The following is an 18186-nucleotide window of genomic DNA, read 5'->3' as shown; positions in this document are numbered from 1 at the left end:
GAGAAATAACGCTATAGAGGAGGCCCTAAACGAGCTGTACCTAGCCGCAGTCAAGGAGGGTTATAACATGCCCTAGCCGCAGCATAAGGAGGCTGGAACAACGTGGAATAGGAGGACTGTTTTGGGGTCCGAGTTGCTGTAATGGAGGCCGAGTATGCGGTGTGCTAGGCCAAGCCCTTAAGGGCTAAACGCTGTTGGTTTAGGCACTGTTTTGAGGGACCTAAGGCTACAGGACTGCTGTGTGCTAGGCCGCAGGCCTTAGCACCACAGCAAGGCTTGCATAGGGGCAGATTAAGGGCTGATATTGACCCTAGGCAGCAGCGTAGCAAAGGAGGTGTCTCTTAAGGGTGTGCCGCAGTTTTCCAGAGGGTTGTTCAAGGACTGTGTGAGGAATTTAGGGCTACCCTAGTGCCCTAACCAGAACAGTCACGAACAACAGTATATAAACTGTTTGGAGCAGCGTTTGTATGGTGTGTTGGCAGCTAGATACATGGGACAGCAAGGTCACTTGGTGGAGAAAGCAAATGGGACAGCAAGGCTATGATACTTGGTGGAGAAAGCAATAGGACCAATGTTGCACGAAGCGGGAGCGCGAAGCGGAAGCGCGGAGCGCGGAAGCGTCATTTTCCAAAAATCTAGGAAGCGAAGCGTCCGCGGAAGCGTCTGCTATATATATATATATATTTTTATATTTTTTTGCATTTATACTCAAAACAAACATCCCAAATACCAAATTAATTGTAGAAGACATGAAAACATGCATATTTTTGCATAAATCAAGATAGATATGGCATCCATGATTCCATTGTAGTTACTAGTATGTACAACAATCATCTATATTCTAGCTATTACAAACATACATCAAATTTTTAAGCATATTATAAAACATAAAACATTTAAGCATATTATAAAACATAAAACATAGAGCATATTATGATTTATCTAGCAAGTGAGCAACTGTCAACATTTGTCATGTCCAAAATTCAAATAATAATGTTTACAAAATATGTCACTTGGTCACCGCCAAGCCAAAAAGGTTCAAAATTCAAATTCACAAGTCTACAAGTCTAATGAGTAATCTATGACAAAAAGAAGTAGATTGTGAATATATCTACTAATCTCTCCTCCTTCCACCACGAATAGAACGTGATGGCGGGCCTCCACGTGGTGGCAATGAAGAAGATGGTCCCTGTGTAAGTCGTGGCACTGGAACTGATGAAGAAGAACCCCCTGCCGTTGGTGTTGAACCATGGAACCTAGAAACCAAGGGACCAGATGGGGGTGGGGGTTGTGGCATATCAACACCCGTGTCATCATCCTAGAATCGCTCAAAAAATTCATGCAAAAAAAAAAACACTAGTTAACAAAAAAATTAAAAACATGAATTAGAGAAATGCTTTATAAGGGAAAATTGGAAAATTCATACCACAATGGACATACCTGGATAAGAGAATCCTCTAATTGCTCTAGTCGCAACACTCCATCCTCCAAATTGGGCTCCTCTGGATTCTTGTCCCAAGTCAACAAGTCTTTATTAGACTTTGCATCTTCACAGTAATGGGACAACAATCGCAAGTTGTAATGAACATAAACCAAGCTCTCTGCCCGGTCTAAATTCAACCTGTTCCTTTTAACACTGTGGATGAAAGAATAAGAGCTCCAACACCTCTCTGCAGAAGAAGTGTTTACCACCTGTGATAGCACCCGCAATGCCAAACTCTGTAGAAGTGGAGTAGGCCCTCCATGCATGTTCCACCACTCAAGAGCAGAAAAATGCTCTCGATCTTGAATTGCATGCATGCTCCCAAATGGACCAGTGTTGCTCGTATAGTTGCTCACCTGTCTCCGTACCAATGCAGCCTCCTCATTATCAGGGATTAATCTACTCAATGCAGCCATATATTTTTCGTGAACCTCTTTATCTTGGTGTGGTTTTTTCCTGACTCCCCCCCCAGGTGCTGGTTTTGAAAGCCATGATGGATGATAGTATTTAGGTGTCAAAACATATGCTAATGCATGCAATGGAACATTTAGCATATCCCATCGTTTTTCCACCTCTTCACGAATATAATTGTACAAGGTGGTATCTCTAGGCTCAACAATGTCTTTAATCTGCCCCAACATGCTATCCATTTGCTCATACACCTCCCCAATTACTGGTCGATCTGAATCTGCAAACTTGATCATGTAATAAATTGGTTTGGTGAATTGCAAAACATATTTAACCTGTGACCAAAAGTAACTGTCAAGAATAGTGTCCTTGACTTCATTAGCACCATCTGTGTCAGTGTTAATTTCATCCCATGTTTCAGCACACACCAGATTAGTTAAAGCTTGTCTCACCCTCACTAGCCGCCTAAAGGTGAGGTAATAACTAGCAAATCTTGTCTTTGCAATTTTAAGCAATTGCAACTTGGAGTAAGTGCCATAGAAGTAGTTTACCCTTGTATGCCCTGTGATGAATTTAATGAGCTGCTTCCCTTTCCTGTAAACCTCAGCAATCCACCCACAATCTTTGTGTTTCACAATATCATGCATCAAAAGGTTCAATGTGTGAACCAGGCACCCAGACCAAAAGATGTGTGGATGAGTACGCTCAATAATTTTTCCTGCTAACTTACAATTTGCTGCATTATCTGTGATCACTTGAACCACATTATTCGGACCAACATCTTTGATTGATTTCAATAGGAGATCTGCAATGTTTGGTGCAGTTGCACTGATGGAGGAGGAGTCATGAGATGCAATAAATACTGCACCACTAGAAGAAACACCAAGAACATTTATCAAATGTTGGTTTCTAATATTTGTCCACCCATCTGATACAATGGATACCCCAGAATCCACCCACTCATGTGTAAAACGTGTCAAAGCTCTTTGAACCTTAGCTTTTTCTCTTTCTAATAACACTGTTCTAGCTTTCTCATAGTTGGGGGCCTTGTATCCTTTTGGGGCTTCATTGATGGCCTTTACCATTTCATGCCAATAGGGAGAGCGAAGCACATTGAATGGTACACCGCAAGCACAAAGAAAACGGACTATCTTTCCATCCACATCATCCCTCCCAGCAACATTAAGGAAATCCCCTATTGTTTTTCTACCTCCAGAGGTTGCAAAAGTACCATGAGGAGATGGGCAACTACCAAATTTAGAGGTTGCACTTGATTCAGAATGAGTTTTTTGTTTCTTGTTTTTTCGTTGTGCAGCCATCTCAATTTGGATGTATTTTTCTCTTTGTTCACTTGAAATGTTTGGGCAAATGGTTACCCCCACAGAACCCTTTTTTTCATCACTGTCCAGCACCCCACAAAGATGCCTCCTCAGACGGGTATATGAACCCGTATATGGTTTTCCTCCATGACAACCATGAGGGCACAAAAATTTGTAAGATCCACCACCCTTTCCCCCTTCAAGTTTGGTCACATAGTTCCACAAGGGATTTGATGTACCTTTCCCATCTTGTGCTTCAGTGTCCCCTTCAAGTTCATCCCCTTCCTCTTCAAACCCTTCCTCCTCATCATACATTGGGTCACCAAGTTCATCCCCTTCCTCTTCCCCTCTATTCCTCACCCTTGCCATCATTAAAACCAAGAGTGGAATGATACATAGAAGCCAAAAGAACACCATCTTGGAATATGGATATAGGTGGTGGACAACCTGTAAATAAAGGAGCAAGTAGAAACAATGGGAAAGAGTAGGAGAGGGAGGAGAAAAATACAATTTTTTTTTCAAAAAAACAAGGGAGTTTGGGGTTTGAACTTACCTCTTTAGCTCTTGTAGATGAAGTCCTCCAAGCTCTTGCTCCAAGCTCCTCCTCCTTCTCCTAGCTCCTCCTTCTTCACTCCTCCAAGCTCTCCTCTCTTCTCCTCTCTTCTCCTCTCCTTTCCTCTCTTCTCTTCTCCTCTCCTCTCTTCTCTTCTCCAACTCTCATAAACTCAAAGTGAGAAAATGAGAAGAGAATGGGGGCTTTATTCTTTTCTAAACTCACCCTAAAGTGACCCTAACCCACCCCTAACCCACCCCCTCATGCTTAGTTAAGTTAGATTTTAAATGAAATTAAAAAAAAAATTTGATATCCGCGGGTTGCGTGCGGGTTGCGCCCGGGTGGCGTGCGGGTGGCGTGCGCTTCCGGGCAGGTTGCGTGGCGCCACCTCATGCCCGAACCGCATGCCGAAGCGCGATTCCGGGGGGCCGCAACCTCATTTGGCAGGAGTCGTTTCAAAAATGCGGAAGCGCGCAACCTAAAAATCGGAATCGCGATTCCTCTGTCGATTCCGGAACGCTTCCGCACGGGTCGCGGTTCCGGGTTAGGATCCGGGGGGGGGGGGGCGATTCCTGCAACCCTGAATAGGACAACAAGCTATGACATGGTACAGCAAGGCTACAATGGGACAGCAGCATTAGCATGGTGCTGCAAAATCATTAGGAGAGCAGCAAGGTACAACATTTCAATGGGACAGCAAGGCAATGGTGTTTAGTACAGCATGGAAAATGGGACAGCTAGGCAATGGTTCTTGTTGGAGCATGGTAAAGGGGACAGCTAAGCAATGGTGCTTGGTGTAGCAAACATTGGGACAACTTGTGTGATAGCAAGGTACAGCAGTACTAAACATTGGGACAACATGTGTGACGGCAAGGTACAACAATACTAAACTTTGGGACAGCATGTGTGGCAGCAAGGTACACCAGTGCTAAACATTGGGACAAGCAGTATGACAACATGGTGCGGCAATGGCACATGGGACAGCAAGTACATGATGCAGTACAGTGATGGGTACAGTCATGATTAGTGAAGCATGATGGGTGCAGCATGATGCAACACAGTGAGGTGCAGCATGGTGATAAGAGTAGCACAATGATAGGTGCAGCATGGTGATGGAGTCACTTGGGAGAATCAGTTGAAGCAGCATGTCTTCAATTGAGTTTAGCTACCTCATGTATCATCTTCTTAGAGATGATCTATGCTCTTATTTAGATAAGTCAAAGTATTGGCTTCTGTTGTAAATGTACTATCTCTTTCTCTCTCTGTGTTGAACTATTGAAGAACATATAAGAAGAATTGATCAAGGGTTTCCCCACATTGGGGTTTGTCCTTGGCTAGCGCCACATCTTGTGCCCTCTTGTCTTGGCTTGTCTTCTGCGATCTATGATTATGTTCTATCTGCAATTTACTTTAATGCTGATGTGATTGCTAATCTGGAAAAGATATTGAGCTAACTGTAAAATTGAAATAATTTGCTCTAAGCATAGAACATACCTAAAATTAGAATTGAAGCTTGGGCACTCTTTCCCGTTAACTGTACAGTGACAATGAAACATATGAATTATAGATACTTATTTGACCTTATGCAGTTAATGAAGATACTGAACTTTAACAAACCATCAAAATCAAGGTAGGTGAAACCGCCCTCTGGGGGATCCGATTCTTGGCACTGGAAACAAACATGAAAGTGAATGTGGAGTCTGCATTTTCTGTGAATGTAGTAATTTATGGGGATTGACCTTTTAGTTCTCTGGTCAGTTACCAACACTATCCATTACCTTAAGTACACTTTGTCCAAGTTAAAATAATTTTACATGCAGTTGCTGTATGAGCAGTTTCAGCCTTTCAGATTTGCAAAACAACATCATAGGTCTTTTACTTAGCTAAAATCCAGTAATTCTATCCTGGAAATTTTCTAGGCTAAGCATGTTCCATTGCAACCATTTTAAAATGTATACAGGGTCTTAAGTTTGTCACATAGATATATTTAGATTTTATGGCTTATATATGAAAATGGTCATTTAGGGGAATGGTCTAGCATGGTAAGTTTTCCTTGGAGATTATGTTTTCCAAAAAGCTGATATTTGTTTTCCGCCTATTGCTCCAGATTGCCTTTTTCGTGTTCAGGATTTTGTAGAACCAATATTCATTATTAAACAGTGTATTAAACTGAAGGATGCCGGATTGGCACTCAGGTATGACTAGAGTTATTTAGATTGTATTTATTTTGCTGTTTGAAGCGAATTACAATGCCCTTCACGAGGATCCAATTTTTTTGTTGTATCCCTCTTAACTAGTTTCTTGTTGCATGGTTAGAGTATACTTGTAAAAATTTGCTCTTCATCAAGGAGTTCTAATGAGTTTTTTTCTCTTCTTCCTTCTAGACTGAAATATTTCTTATTCATAAAAGTATATTGTTATTGCCGTTTAAGATTCTAACACTAGATAGTTTGCGACATGCTTTTGGTGTTATGTGGTTTTCTGCAGTCTTGAATTATCTTCTTTAGAAAGCAAGACAAGTTTGGTTTCTCTTTACATATGGTTATATTCATCCATTTAGGTGTACACTTGCCTTAGATTTCTTTCTTTGAACATTCTTCTGTGAAAATTGTATTGTTTTGCATTTTTCTATTTCTCAAAATCATTTCTTCTGATTTTATCCTTCGTCTCTATTAGAAGATTTGCTTGGCATATATATAATCTTTGGGAGCTTCCCCTTGGTTTAGGAGCTATCTTACCATGCTTTATTCATCTGTTTGAAATGCTAAAAATTACAAAATTTCAATATATTTATTCCTGTGAAAGACATTGGCAAAGGCACTATATTATTTTAATTTTCTTTACTTGTTACTGTAGTATATGAGACGTCTGTTTTTGTGTTCATAACTTTATTTCATGATTCCCATCTTGTACATGGATCATGAGAAGCCTTAGTTCTTGGCCATAGATAATGTTGTTAAAATACTATGTTTGTAGCTTCTATGGTTTCAACTTTCATTTCCTTTTATTGTATTTCATGTTTTCATCCTCTCTTTCTTGTATTCTAGGAGGTATAAGGAGAGATGTTCGCGAGGTATCCCCCTTGATTATCCTCTTGTATTTTAGTTTTATTGAGGTAATCTAAAAGCTCTTATTCTTGTTCGCTACACAAATCCCCTTGTATTGATTATTGAGTAAGAATGGATATAATAAGTTGGTAGAACTGCAATTTTTGAGCTCAACTCTGGATGGGAGTTGGGTGATGAACATTGAATGACATTGAACATGTGAGTTTTAGCCACATGGGAGAGCTTTTTGTTTCCCATGGTTATCGCCTCACTCAAGGGGTATGTGGGATGGACATCTTGTTGTTACAACGTTGGTGTGTTATGTTTTCTTTTCCTTGTAACTGATGCTTCATTGTTCCATAGGAAAAATTATTCACGACCCCCTTTACGTAGGGCAAACTAGTCCACGAAGGGTGAACTACGCCTTGAAGGTTGAACCACAATCCATCGTTCTTTGATATAGTCACCAACCTAGAAGTTGTGACTATATGAAGGCAGGAAACATGCCTTGAGGGGATTGGAATGCTAGTTGGCTGTTTGAAATGTTACCACTCTTGCCATTCAACCACAACCTTGTTCCCTGAGTGCATAAGGACGTATTATTTCATGAATGGTGCTTACAGCATAGTGATCTAACATTTGTTAAGGATGAATTGTCCAAGTGGGATGACTTATTATTTGAGTCAAATGCTATGTGTGTGGATGGCTAAGAGGAAGAGGATTTCCTACTTAGTGTAGACATCCTACTTGTGGTCAAACTCATGTTTGAAGAGGACTTTTTGTCCAAAATGGATGTCTTGTTTGTGGAGAATATCATGAAAAATCATCAAAGTGCACTATAACGATGGCACAACAGACAACAAGGTTAGGTTTCAAGAGTAGTATATGTGAGAAAAAGACATGTAATAGGACATGTAGTGCATGAAGTATATTTAGTAGGAGGGCATGCGGTACCTTAACATGAAAGAATGAGATGTATGTGGATGAATATATGTTCACATATAAAGGCAACACAACCATGAGAACAATTGTAGATGGTGACGTAAAAAAGGAGAATGATTTCCTAACGAAAGCTTGTGATTGGGGACACAAGGTAAGATAATTTTATTAATGTCCAACAAATGACCACAAAAGTAGGTCAATGGGACTAAAGAAGAGTACAATCAGTTTGAATACAATGTGGGAGTGTAAGTGCAACTCCTAAAAATGGTGAAAATAACATAAAGAAAGAAAGAAACCAATGGTAGTGTTGCCATGCCACACATATAAAAGATCATGGCACAATACAAAATAATTAGTAACCTGCCAAGAAAGAATGAGTGAGATAGGAATATTTGGTGATAGAGATAAAATATGTCAAGGGCTCCTAAGTCTAATGATTGTTGTTGAGGGAGGCAAACTGGGCACTAGCTCATTGTCGAAGTCCCCTGGAACCAATAGTGGGTCTGAATATATGAGCTTGGGGGGATGTAGGAGCGAGGGATACTTGAAGAGATCTTTGGCTACTTCTATTGTCGTGGGAGGTAATCAGACAGGTTGGGGGTGTCTTTCTCTTGAACAGTTTGGAGTTGGCCCCTTTTGTGCTTTGAGGACATGTGAACTTATGTATGGTTCGGTGAAGTCGAATTGGTCTTGCAGATATCCATCGATCCCCCATAGGGGGAGGCTGATAAAAGACTTGAGATCTCACCCTTTTATTGTATGGCGCATCCTAAACTTCTGCTCATTGCTTGTGGTTCTAATCTAATGGATCCACATGAAAGTATGAGGTGATCGTCTTGGTCATCCCAAGGCAAGGCATGGTGTGCAGGAACTGAGATTTGTGGTTGAAAATCTCCCTGATGAAGAGGGATAGGCATCACTAGTCTTGGTACTTAAGGAAGGTAGATAGGGAGCTCCTCGAATCTCGATATAGATAGTGATAGTGTCCTTTGATCTCATAATATAGGGGACACCTCAAAATTAGGTGCATCTCTGTCTCTGGTTCTTATAGGTTTGAAAATTCCTTGATTGCAATCACTGGAATTATTCTCCTAATTGTTATCAGTTTAATTTTTTACGACAATAAACAAATAATTCACAATTGCAATCTTCACCATAAAAATATGTTGTGGAAAATAAAATCAGGAGCTGAGAAATAGATGCATACACAATAAAAAATCGACACCAATATTTTTGGGCTAACACCCTCGGAAAAACCCCAAAGGGAAAACCGATGTAGCAGATGAGGGTTTATTTTATTATGCAGTAATGTGGAAATTATTACAACTGGCAATCCTGCAGAAATGTACTCGCAAATCAATTGCAGAAATTTTCTCCCTTCTACAATCAATTCAACCTCCCTCTAGCCTGCTCGAAACCTCTCACCGACAGCTCAACCTGCTTGGAATTCGCATTGCCCGGCCTGGGAGATTCGTACTGCATGCTTCTCAGCTCTAATTGAGCTGTCCAACCTCCCTCTGCCTCTAGAAATGACTCGCTTTGCTTTCCGGGTGATCTCCCTGCTTTCAACAACTGAAACGACCCTCTTTTTGGCACTCACATTGTTCAGCAATTGAAACGACCCACTTTTTGGCACTCACATTGGGGTTTCTGGCTGCTCACACTAGCTACTCGACCTCTGCAAAATAATTTCGACCTCCCTTTTCCTGTGCCTTCAGAACTGGAAAACTATTGGGAAACTCTTCAGAATTCTCCTCTACTACTCCGTCAATCACTGATGCTCTCCTTCTTTGGCTCAAACTCTTTTCCTTTCTAAATCACTGCAACTGGATAACTTGATTTGCCAAGGTAACTTGCTCCCCTCTTGTGTCTCACACCATCCCATCGACTCGCTCTTATAATCTCTCACTGGAGCTTCAACGACCACGATTAGATCCTTATTGACGACTAAGATCATCTCATATTTAATCCAAGTCATTTTCTAGAAGTCTCTAGAGCATAAGTCAATCTCGTTAATTAATTCACTTTAATTAACCACGTTTCCTAAGTTAGGCTTAGGAAATATTTAAATGATGGCTAATTAATTTAATTAAGGCGTTTCACAAGCTTATCTCGCGAAACCCTTTTTGGGTTTTGGAGATCTCGTGTTCCTTAGCCTCTTAGATGTAAATCAAGACTATAACACCTACCCAATGCTACCAAATCAATCAAAAACTAACAATAGGTGGAACATTTGGCAGATCCTATTTGACTATGGTATATGGTGGTCTATCTCTATTTGTTGTCTATGATATCTAACTTGGAATTGTCCCAGCGAGATCTCAAGCGAATGCATCCAATGTCTGCATGTGTAAGGGGGGAAAACTATGATGCCATCCCGTAGCTCCAAGAAGTGCTCTCTTCAAGACCATGCTCGTAAGAGGTGAGGTCCAAGTGACTTGAATGTACATTCAGGAGATGTCCTCTATGATGGCTTGATTCAGTTCTTGTCGAGTTGGCAAGAGATTGCTTGGTGTATCAAGGGAGAATTTTAATGGGGAATGTGCTTTGGGGAGATAATTAGTGATTGGAGAAGCCAAGATGCCTTTGAAAACCAACCTCGAGCACATCCAAGGGGGATGAAATGAGGTGAGAGTGTCCAATGAGCAAAGAGTAAGATAGGGGTACCTCTCTCTCTCTCTCGGTGGCGGAGTCTTTGAAAGACTTGACTTTATGAAGGATAGAGACCAAATGGAAATGACCTCAAGGCAAAATGGGTGGACATTAAACTTTGCCTAAATAATGCGCTATGGAACTGTCCAGATTCCAGTTACAACGAATGATGTGCCTGAGAAGTAGGGTATGGAATCTCTCCAAGTTGGCCCAATTTGTCTGCAATAAGCTCAACCCCCCAAACTATGAATTTTTTTTATGGGTCTAATAATAGCCTCCATTAGGTGTCTTGAAATTAAATTTGAGAACGCTATTTCTCAATGAGGGCCACGGAACCATAACCTTTACTGATTCGATACTGGACGACCTATCACATACCAAAATGAGGCCCCATGAACTGTAACCCTAGGTACGTGTAAGTTGTGGCGATCTCAATCTTGACACCTAGGTAGTAGAAATGTAATTTTGTAATAGATCCCTTTGATGCATTGAAGACCAAAATTGTGGTTTTATCTAGGTTGATCGTCAACTGTGGAAGGTCACAAAAGCTGGACAATGCGTCGATCTATCTCTACAAGCCCTCAGGGATAGAACCCAACAAGTCTAAGTCTTCGGTGAGAAAGGAGGATCGAAATCAACACTCGGTGTGGAAGACAACCATCCCCCTTTTGGATATGCTCATGTAGGAAAGACTCCAACTCATCAATATAGATCCCAAAGAGGGTAAGTGAGAGGGGCATCCCTATTTTACCCCGATGGCACTTTGGATGAAGTTGGAAAGGTTGTTTACCATCCTGAGCCATTCCAAATCTGACTTGTATAGTCTCATAGTCGCTGCCAAGAGGGTCTTGGATATGCCAATGTTGCGGAGCCTTTAGAACATTCCTCCCCTGGATCTGTGTCAAATGCTTTTCGAAAGTATAGAAAGCAACTGTAAACCTTTGAAGAGTGAGGATGAGCCTCCTCAATAATGGCTTGAAGAATGAAAATGTGATCAATCATCTGGTAGTTTGGCTAGAAACTTGCTTGTCCTTGAGCCATATGATGATGACTCTCCAACTCCTTATAGAGTCGTAGGTGTAATACTATATGGCATAAAGCTTAGAGAATGTATGACCCACCATGATAGTTTGGTAGTTGTTTCGATCAAAACTGCTCTCTAACTTGTGGATTGGATGAATAATGAGTCTCATCTAGGAAGGGGGGATGCCTGAAATAGATGACAAGTATGAAATTGATAAACATGATGCAATATGTGTGGAGGGAGTTCCTATATTCTTACTTAGCAATATTGCTAAGGGAAATATCAATCTTGCCCAATTTTGTCTTATTTCATGTTTGCAATTAGGAGATGTGGGTTTAGAGGTCCCACATGAATTTTGAGATTGAGTGGGGGCCCAAACATTAGGAAGGAAGGGAAATATTGTGGCTCTAGTGGAGCGTGGGGGCCACCCCATGGAGAATTACGACCCACATGTGGAGTACGCTCTCATTGGAGCGAAGTTGGTGGGGGAAAGTCGAGCTAGGCCCACATGGGCATCTTGGAGGCCCGCTAGAGCAAGAGACACTCATTTTGGTCATTCATTCATCTATTCTGAAACTTGTCTTTGACATAGCATGCTTGAGCGGAAGCCAAGTCTACAAGTGCTATTTAGCACACGAGTGTCTTTGAGTGGAGATCTCAACCCTTGCTTCGGTGGACTTCGAGTGCCAGCCCAAGGAGGGAGTTCGACTTAGTCCCAAATCATAACAGCAACAGGGAGGCCGAGTTACAACAGCAGGGAGAGTAGCAGCAGGGAGGCCGAGTTACAGCAACAGGGAAAGTAGCAGCAAGGATGTCGAGTTACAGCAGTAGGGAAAGTAGCAATAGTGAGAGTTAAGCCCTTATACTACTAGTGTAGCCCCTTATTGTTATTAGTGCAACCCCCTTATTGTATTGTTGCGCCCATGTAGTCCCCATATTGTTATTATTGTGCCCCATAGAAGCCCACTATTGTTATTATTGTGCCTTTACAATATTATTGTTATGTAGGCTTTGATTATATTGTGACCCCTTAGACTCCTATATATAGAAAGGAGGCCTTATATTTGTATCATCCAAGAATTGTTCATTTGTGTAATGTAAAGGAGGTTGCCCCCTCGAAGAGGCTAATTTTGAAGTCATTGAACTATCTATTCTTCTATTTTGTGAGTTGGTTGCATAACATTTGGTATCAGAGCTTTGGATTCTAGGGTTTCACTGCTACAAATAGGTCATCGTGGCATTTTATGTTGATTTGGGGTAGCATCGGATGTGATTTAGCCATGAAAATTGGTGGAGAGGCTAAAGCACATGAGATCTCCAAGACCTAGAAATGGTTTGGGGAAATTCCACACGGTTAGAGAGATATTAAAATAATTAATATTTTTAATGGAGTTCCTAAGTCTAAACTTAGGAAAATTAAAATATTAATGGGTATTAATATAAAACTGGGTGAGAATGTTCTAAATGACATGGATCAAGCCAAATCTAATCTTAGCCGTTGATTAGAGATTTAATCTCGGCCATTGAAGACTCAACAGAAAAATTATAAGAGGAGGCTTGAGGGTCAGTTGGAGATACACCAAAATTGATCAGTTAGTTCGATTTTCTGGAGCGGGGTTTGCTGAGAAAATTCGAACAAGTGATTAGAGTTGCAGCGAGGGGCAGTGAGTGCATAGCAGAGAGGCAGAGATAGTGCCGAAGGATCAGCGCTGAGGCAGAGGAGGCTATGCAGAAGCCACGTAGAGGGCCAGGGTGACTGCGCAGAGGCTAGCAGGGCCTGCGTGGGTGACGCAGAAGGCTAGAGAGCTAGCGCAGAGCAGCAGAAGGCTGACGCAGGGGGCTTCAGAGTGACGTAAAGGAGATTTTTGTGGAGCAAACTTGCTAGTTATCTACTTCCGAAGAGAGGTAACTATTGTCAGATAGATATCTTTGTTGGGTGAGCCAGTTTGGCACCTTAGTTGTACTCAAGAAAGTTGCTTAATAATAAAACCCTCAGAACTGTTGCAACGATTTTCCCAAGTTGAGTTTTTGCGGGGACGATTGTCCAAAAATAACGATGTCCCTTGTGTGTTTGTCTGTTATTTTCGGTTGATGATCTGTATATGGTTGAGACTGCATTTGTGTTTATTTTCAGTATTTATATGGTTAAATAACTTGTAAAAGAATGAACAAGTAGGTGAAATAAACTAGATAAGGCAGAAAGAATTTCTAACGAGTTAGACTTAGAAATTTCAACATGGTATCAGAAGGTTGCAGATCACAGGAGAATTGAAGGCACGAGCTAAATCAGAAAATTTGCAGCAGAAATAGCTGTCCTGAGAGACAAAGCTGTTCCTTAGCAGAAGGCAACAGAGGAGGAGTGATGCAGAGGGCCTGTGTGATCACTTCGAGCGAGAGAGAGGGCCAATGCAGAGGCACTGAGAGGCAAAAGAGGCTCACGAAGAGCCACGTCATCCTACTTAGCCAGGTAGGAGTGACGCAGTTGGCCAGAGGAGCGATTCCGCCTTCCCGGGATTGTGCAGAGCTAAGAGGCTTAGTTTCTTTAGCTGCTAGGGCCTAGGGAGCTATGGGCAGATTGTGGATTGGGAAGCTGGTGGGATGTTGTTGTTGTTGGGAGTCACTACCTAGGAGGATTTCTAGCCAAGAAATCCAGATCTGTGTTGCAGGTGCAAAGAGGATCGGAGAGGAGTGGTTCGACTATTGGTAGAAGGATTTCTAGGAGGGAAATCGAGACTTAGAGGGAGTCTAGGAGAGGGTTTCCAGGAGGGAAATTGAAACTTAGAGGAGTCTAGGAGAAAACTTCCAGGAAGGAAGTCGAGACTCAAAGGGAGTCGAGGAGAAGAGTAGAGATGGCAATGAACAGACTGAGGGATCATGACAGGTTGGATGGGGCCTCCAAATTTGTCATCTGGAAGGCCAGGATCCTGTCTGTTCTGGATAGACATCGCATCAAGGGCTTCGCCTTGAGAACCATGGCTATCCCAGTCGACCCAGCTGATAACGAAAGGTATGAGGATGCAATGGCCAAGGCAAAGTGCATAATCCTTGATGGGGTCAAGGATCATGTAGTTCAACATATTGCCGATAAGAACACGACAAAGGAGATGTGGGATACCTTGATGACATTGTATCAAGGCACTTCCGTGCAGAGGAAGATGCTACTGGAGAATCAACTGCGGTCGTATTAGATGCAGAAGGGGGAGCAGATAGATCTATACCTCAGCAGGTTGCAGGAGATTTGGGACCAACTTACTTCCATAGGGGCCACACCGTATTAGGAGTTCATGGTGAGGACCGCCCTAAATGCATTCTCCAAGGATTGGGAGACATTTGTCCAAAGCATTTTGGGTAGAGCGACTCTTCCAGGATGGGAAGAGATGTGGGCAACACTTCGCCAAGAAGAGATTAGACGACTGACCAAGGCAGGAAGTAGCAACAAAGGAGGTTGAATCAAGAGCAAGGAGGAGGAGGATGTGGCTCTTGCATCTGCGGGACAACAAGGGAAGAGGAAGAAGAAGGAAATCTCCCAGGTGAAGTGCTTCGATTGTGGGGAGCTGGGTCATTATGCAACCCAGTGTCCTAGGAAGAAGAATAAGGGAGAGGCTTCTGACTCCAAGGCAGCTTCGGCTAAGGCGGAGAAAGAAGTCGAGCCAGATGACGACTGTGCCATGAGTGCTCATGCACCTCTAGAGAAGAGGTGGGGAGACATCAAGTTGTAGTCAGGAGGCTTACAGAAGATGAGGGGTAGGATCCGCGAGGTACCCAAACTCTTGGACCATATCCGGCTACGGGAGCCCTGAGAGATAGTAGCAAGATGACGGATGTCAGGTAGAAGCAAGATGTGGATGGAGCGACAAGGTAGTGCTGGAGTGTAGAGGTCTCTGGCAGCGCAATGAGGGTTGCAGCAGTGCGAGAGGCACATAGGTAGTTGCAACAGTGTAGAAAGGCACAAAAGTGGTTGCAGCAGTGCAAGAGGCACAAAGTCGTTGCAACAGCGCAGAAGCGACAGAGGGAGCACATGATAGCAACAGAGGTAGCTTCAGCATCAAGGGGTTTCTAGCCTGACAAGGATGTCAGTAGTTGGGTAGATTAGTTACTTACATCTCAGTGACTGAGTTGCAATGCAGCAGTAGCAGTGGTAGTGCTATGGGTAGCACAATGCAACATGATGAGAGAGAACTGTTGTGTAGATGCAATGTTGGGAGGAAGGACCAGCAATAGCACAAATGCAGAGGGAGCTGCAGTACAGATGAGCAGTGGCAGTGGCAGTGCCATGGGCAACAATACAGGAGGCAACATTGCAGAAGATGTTGGGTGTAGGCCAAGCATCAACATAGGTACCGTGCGGGATGATCAGGGTGATGCTTAGTGGTGGAGCATTATTAGAGAACATTTCTCGCTAAGAGAGAGTGTTGTTTTTGGGTAGCATCGGATGTGCTCTAGCCATGAAAATTGGTGGAGAGGTTAAAGCACATGAGATCTCCAAGACCCAAAAATGGTTTGGGGAAATTCCACCCGGTTGGAGAGATATTAAAATAATTAATATTTTTAATGGAGTTCATAAGTCTAAATTTAGGAAAATTAAAATATTAATATAAAACTGGGTGAGAATGTTCTAAATGACATGGGTCAAGCCAAATCTAATCTTAGCCGTTGATTAGAGATTTAATCTTGGCCGTTGAAGACTCAACAAAAAAAGTATAAGAGGCTTGAGGGTCAGTTGGAGATACACCAAGATTGATCAGTCAATTTGATTTTCTGGAGCTGGGTTTGCTGAGAAAAATTGAACAAGTGATCAGAGTTGCAGCGAGGGGCAATGAGTGCATAGTAGGGAGGCAGAGATAGTGCTGAAGGATTAGTGCTGAGGTAGAGGAGGCTACGCAAAGTGAGCAGAAACCACGTAGAGGGCCAGAGTGATTGCCCAGAGGCTAGCAGGGCCTGCGTGAGTGATGCAGATGGCTAAAGAGCCAGCGTAGAGCAACAGAAGGCTAAAGTAGGGGACTTCAGAGTGATGCAGAGGCCAGGAGGGCTGACGCAGAGCCTCAGAGAAGTGTTGGAGAGATTTTCGTGGAGCAGACTTGGCTGAATATCTGCTTCTGAAGAGAGGTACTACTGTCAGATAGATATCTCTGTTGAGTGAGCTAGTTTGGCACCCTAGTTGTACTCAAGAAAGCTACTTAATAATAAAACCCGTAGAACTGCTGCACCGATTTTCCCAAGTTGAGTTTTTCCTGGGATGATTTTCCAAAAATAACGGTGTCCCTTGTGTGTTTGTTTGTTATTTTTAGTTGATGCTCTGTAGATGGTTGAGACTGCATTTGTGTGTATTTTCAGTATTTATATGGTTAAATAACTTGTAAAGGAATAAACAAGTAGGTGAAATAAACCAAATAATGCAGAAAGAATTTCTAATGAGTTAGACTTAGAAATTTCAACATTTTAGCTATAACTTTTTTTCTACGAAGTTTCAGAAGCTAAAATTATAACCCAGTGGAGTCGAAATCTTGGTGAACCTCATGTATGAATGTCATATCTTGGTTCGCTATATTTTCAGATATATGATCCAAGGAAGTTAGGGTTTTTGCAGTCCCCTGAATTCCATCTCAAACATGTGACCTTGGGAAAATCGTCATAACTTTCTCTCTTAGCATCATATTACAAAATGTAGTTTGTTGGGTACCGGTTTCAGGGACGAAGGTTGAAACATTGACACGTGGCACTTCGTACAACTTCACTCTACTGAACCAGTTTATAATCAGGTCATCGTGGGAGATTGGGCATAACTCTTTCTTGGAGAATCCAATCTTGATCAGACTTGTGGGGTTGGAAAGAGGACCCAGAGAGCTAGTACATGACTAAATTTCAGTCCTTGGAGATTAGAAATTACAGAGATACAACAGATTAAATATCAAGCTCCTACAAAACAAGAAAAATGTGTGTATTTTTATAGATATGCACAAGTATTGTTTGGAAAATCAGTTTGAAGTGATTCAAAGGGAATAGTGAAGCATAACTATTACTAATTGATGTCTCGAAGAAAGAAAATGGAAACACCTAGTAAGCAACCCGAAATCTCTACTATGACGCATGAAGAAGAGGAAGAAATGCAACATGATATATCAAAATTGCAAGACCAAGTGCAACAAATTTCACTCTTGCAAAAAGTAACAAAAAATGAATTGGAAGCCATGATGAATGTTAAGATAGATGGTATAAAATGTGACATGGAAGTTTTGAATGATGGTTTAAAAGAAGACATGGAAGCAATGATGAATGTCAAGATAGAAGGGTTGAAGGAAGGTTTGGCAAAGTTGCTAGAAGAAAGGTGTCCCAGTGGTGACAAGGCAATCCATGAAAATCATGATGAAGACAAAAGGAACAATATTTTGATCTCCATAATGTGCAAAACACATAAAAGGTACGTATTGCAACTTTATATTTAGAACCCAATCAGTTTGTATGGTATCGATGGCTTTGCTCTCATAAACAAATTGTTACTTTGTCCATTTTTACGGAGGAAATGATAGCATGTTATGAAGATACAAAGAGCAACACCTTCTTTAGCCAATTGATAAATCTCAAACAAAAGGGTTCAATGGCAGAGCACATTGAAGACTTCCAAAAATTGAATATTAGGGTAATCGATATTCCAGAGGAGCATAGGATTGATGTCTTCATAGGGACTTTAAAGATAACATCCAACATGAGGTTCGCCTTTGGGAACCTGATTCATTGGAAAATGCATTCAAGGTGGCAAA

The 18186-nt window shown here is 41.9% G+C and overlaps 2 protein-coding genes across 4 annotated transcripts in view; one reads left to right on the top strand and one right to left on the bottom strand.

Moving 5' to 3' along the window:
* Positions 1-18186, top strand: part of LOC149221650 (Tetratricopeptide repeat (TPR)-like superfamily protein) — a 479698-nt gene that overhangs the window by 71601 nt on the left and 389911 nt on the right. For all 3 annotated transcript variants that reach the window (XR_016249380.1, XM_089385168.1, XM_089385167.1), the window contains exon 2: positions 5871-5958. Coding sequence is in view for 2 of the 3 variants with exons in the window: in XM_089385168.1 (XP_089241294.1) it covers positions 5871-5958 (88 nt within the window). In the remaining variant the exon portion in view is untranslated. The remainder of the gene's footprint in view (positions 1-5870; positions 5959-18186) is intronic.
* Positions 966-4014, bottom strand: LOC149221651 (uncharacterized). The gene is made up of 2 exons (XM_089385169.1): positions 1441-4014; positions 966-1318 (listed from the first exon to the last, which is right to left on the bottom strand). Exons 1-2 carry the CDS (start codon positions 3625-3627, stop codon positions 1115-1117), a joined length of 2391 nt encoding a protein of 796 aa, XP_089241295.1. The 5' UTR covers positions 3628-4014; the 3' UTR covers positions 966-1114.

Source organism: Pinus tabuliformis, chromosome Q, assembly GCF_031772625.1.
Source record: "Pinus tabuliformis cultivar Carrire ecotype Pingquan chromosome Q, CPIR1, whole genome shotgun sequence".
NCBI lineage: Eukaryota > Viridiplantae > Streptophyta > Pinopsida > Pinales > Pinaceae > Pinus > Pinus tabuliformis.
This window is presented reverse-complemented; position numbering and strand designations above follow the sequence as displayed.

Excerpts from the sequence above, each read along its gene's own strand:
- LOC149221651 (XM_089385169.1), bottom strand. The coding sequence starts at position 3,627 with ATGGTGTTCTTTTGGCTTCTATGTATCATTCCACTCTTGGTTTTAATG. Across the intron at positions 1,319-1,440 it reads TAGAGGATTCTCTTATCCAG|GATGATGACACGGGTGTTGA; the intron begins GTATGTCCATTG and ends GAGCGATTCTAG.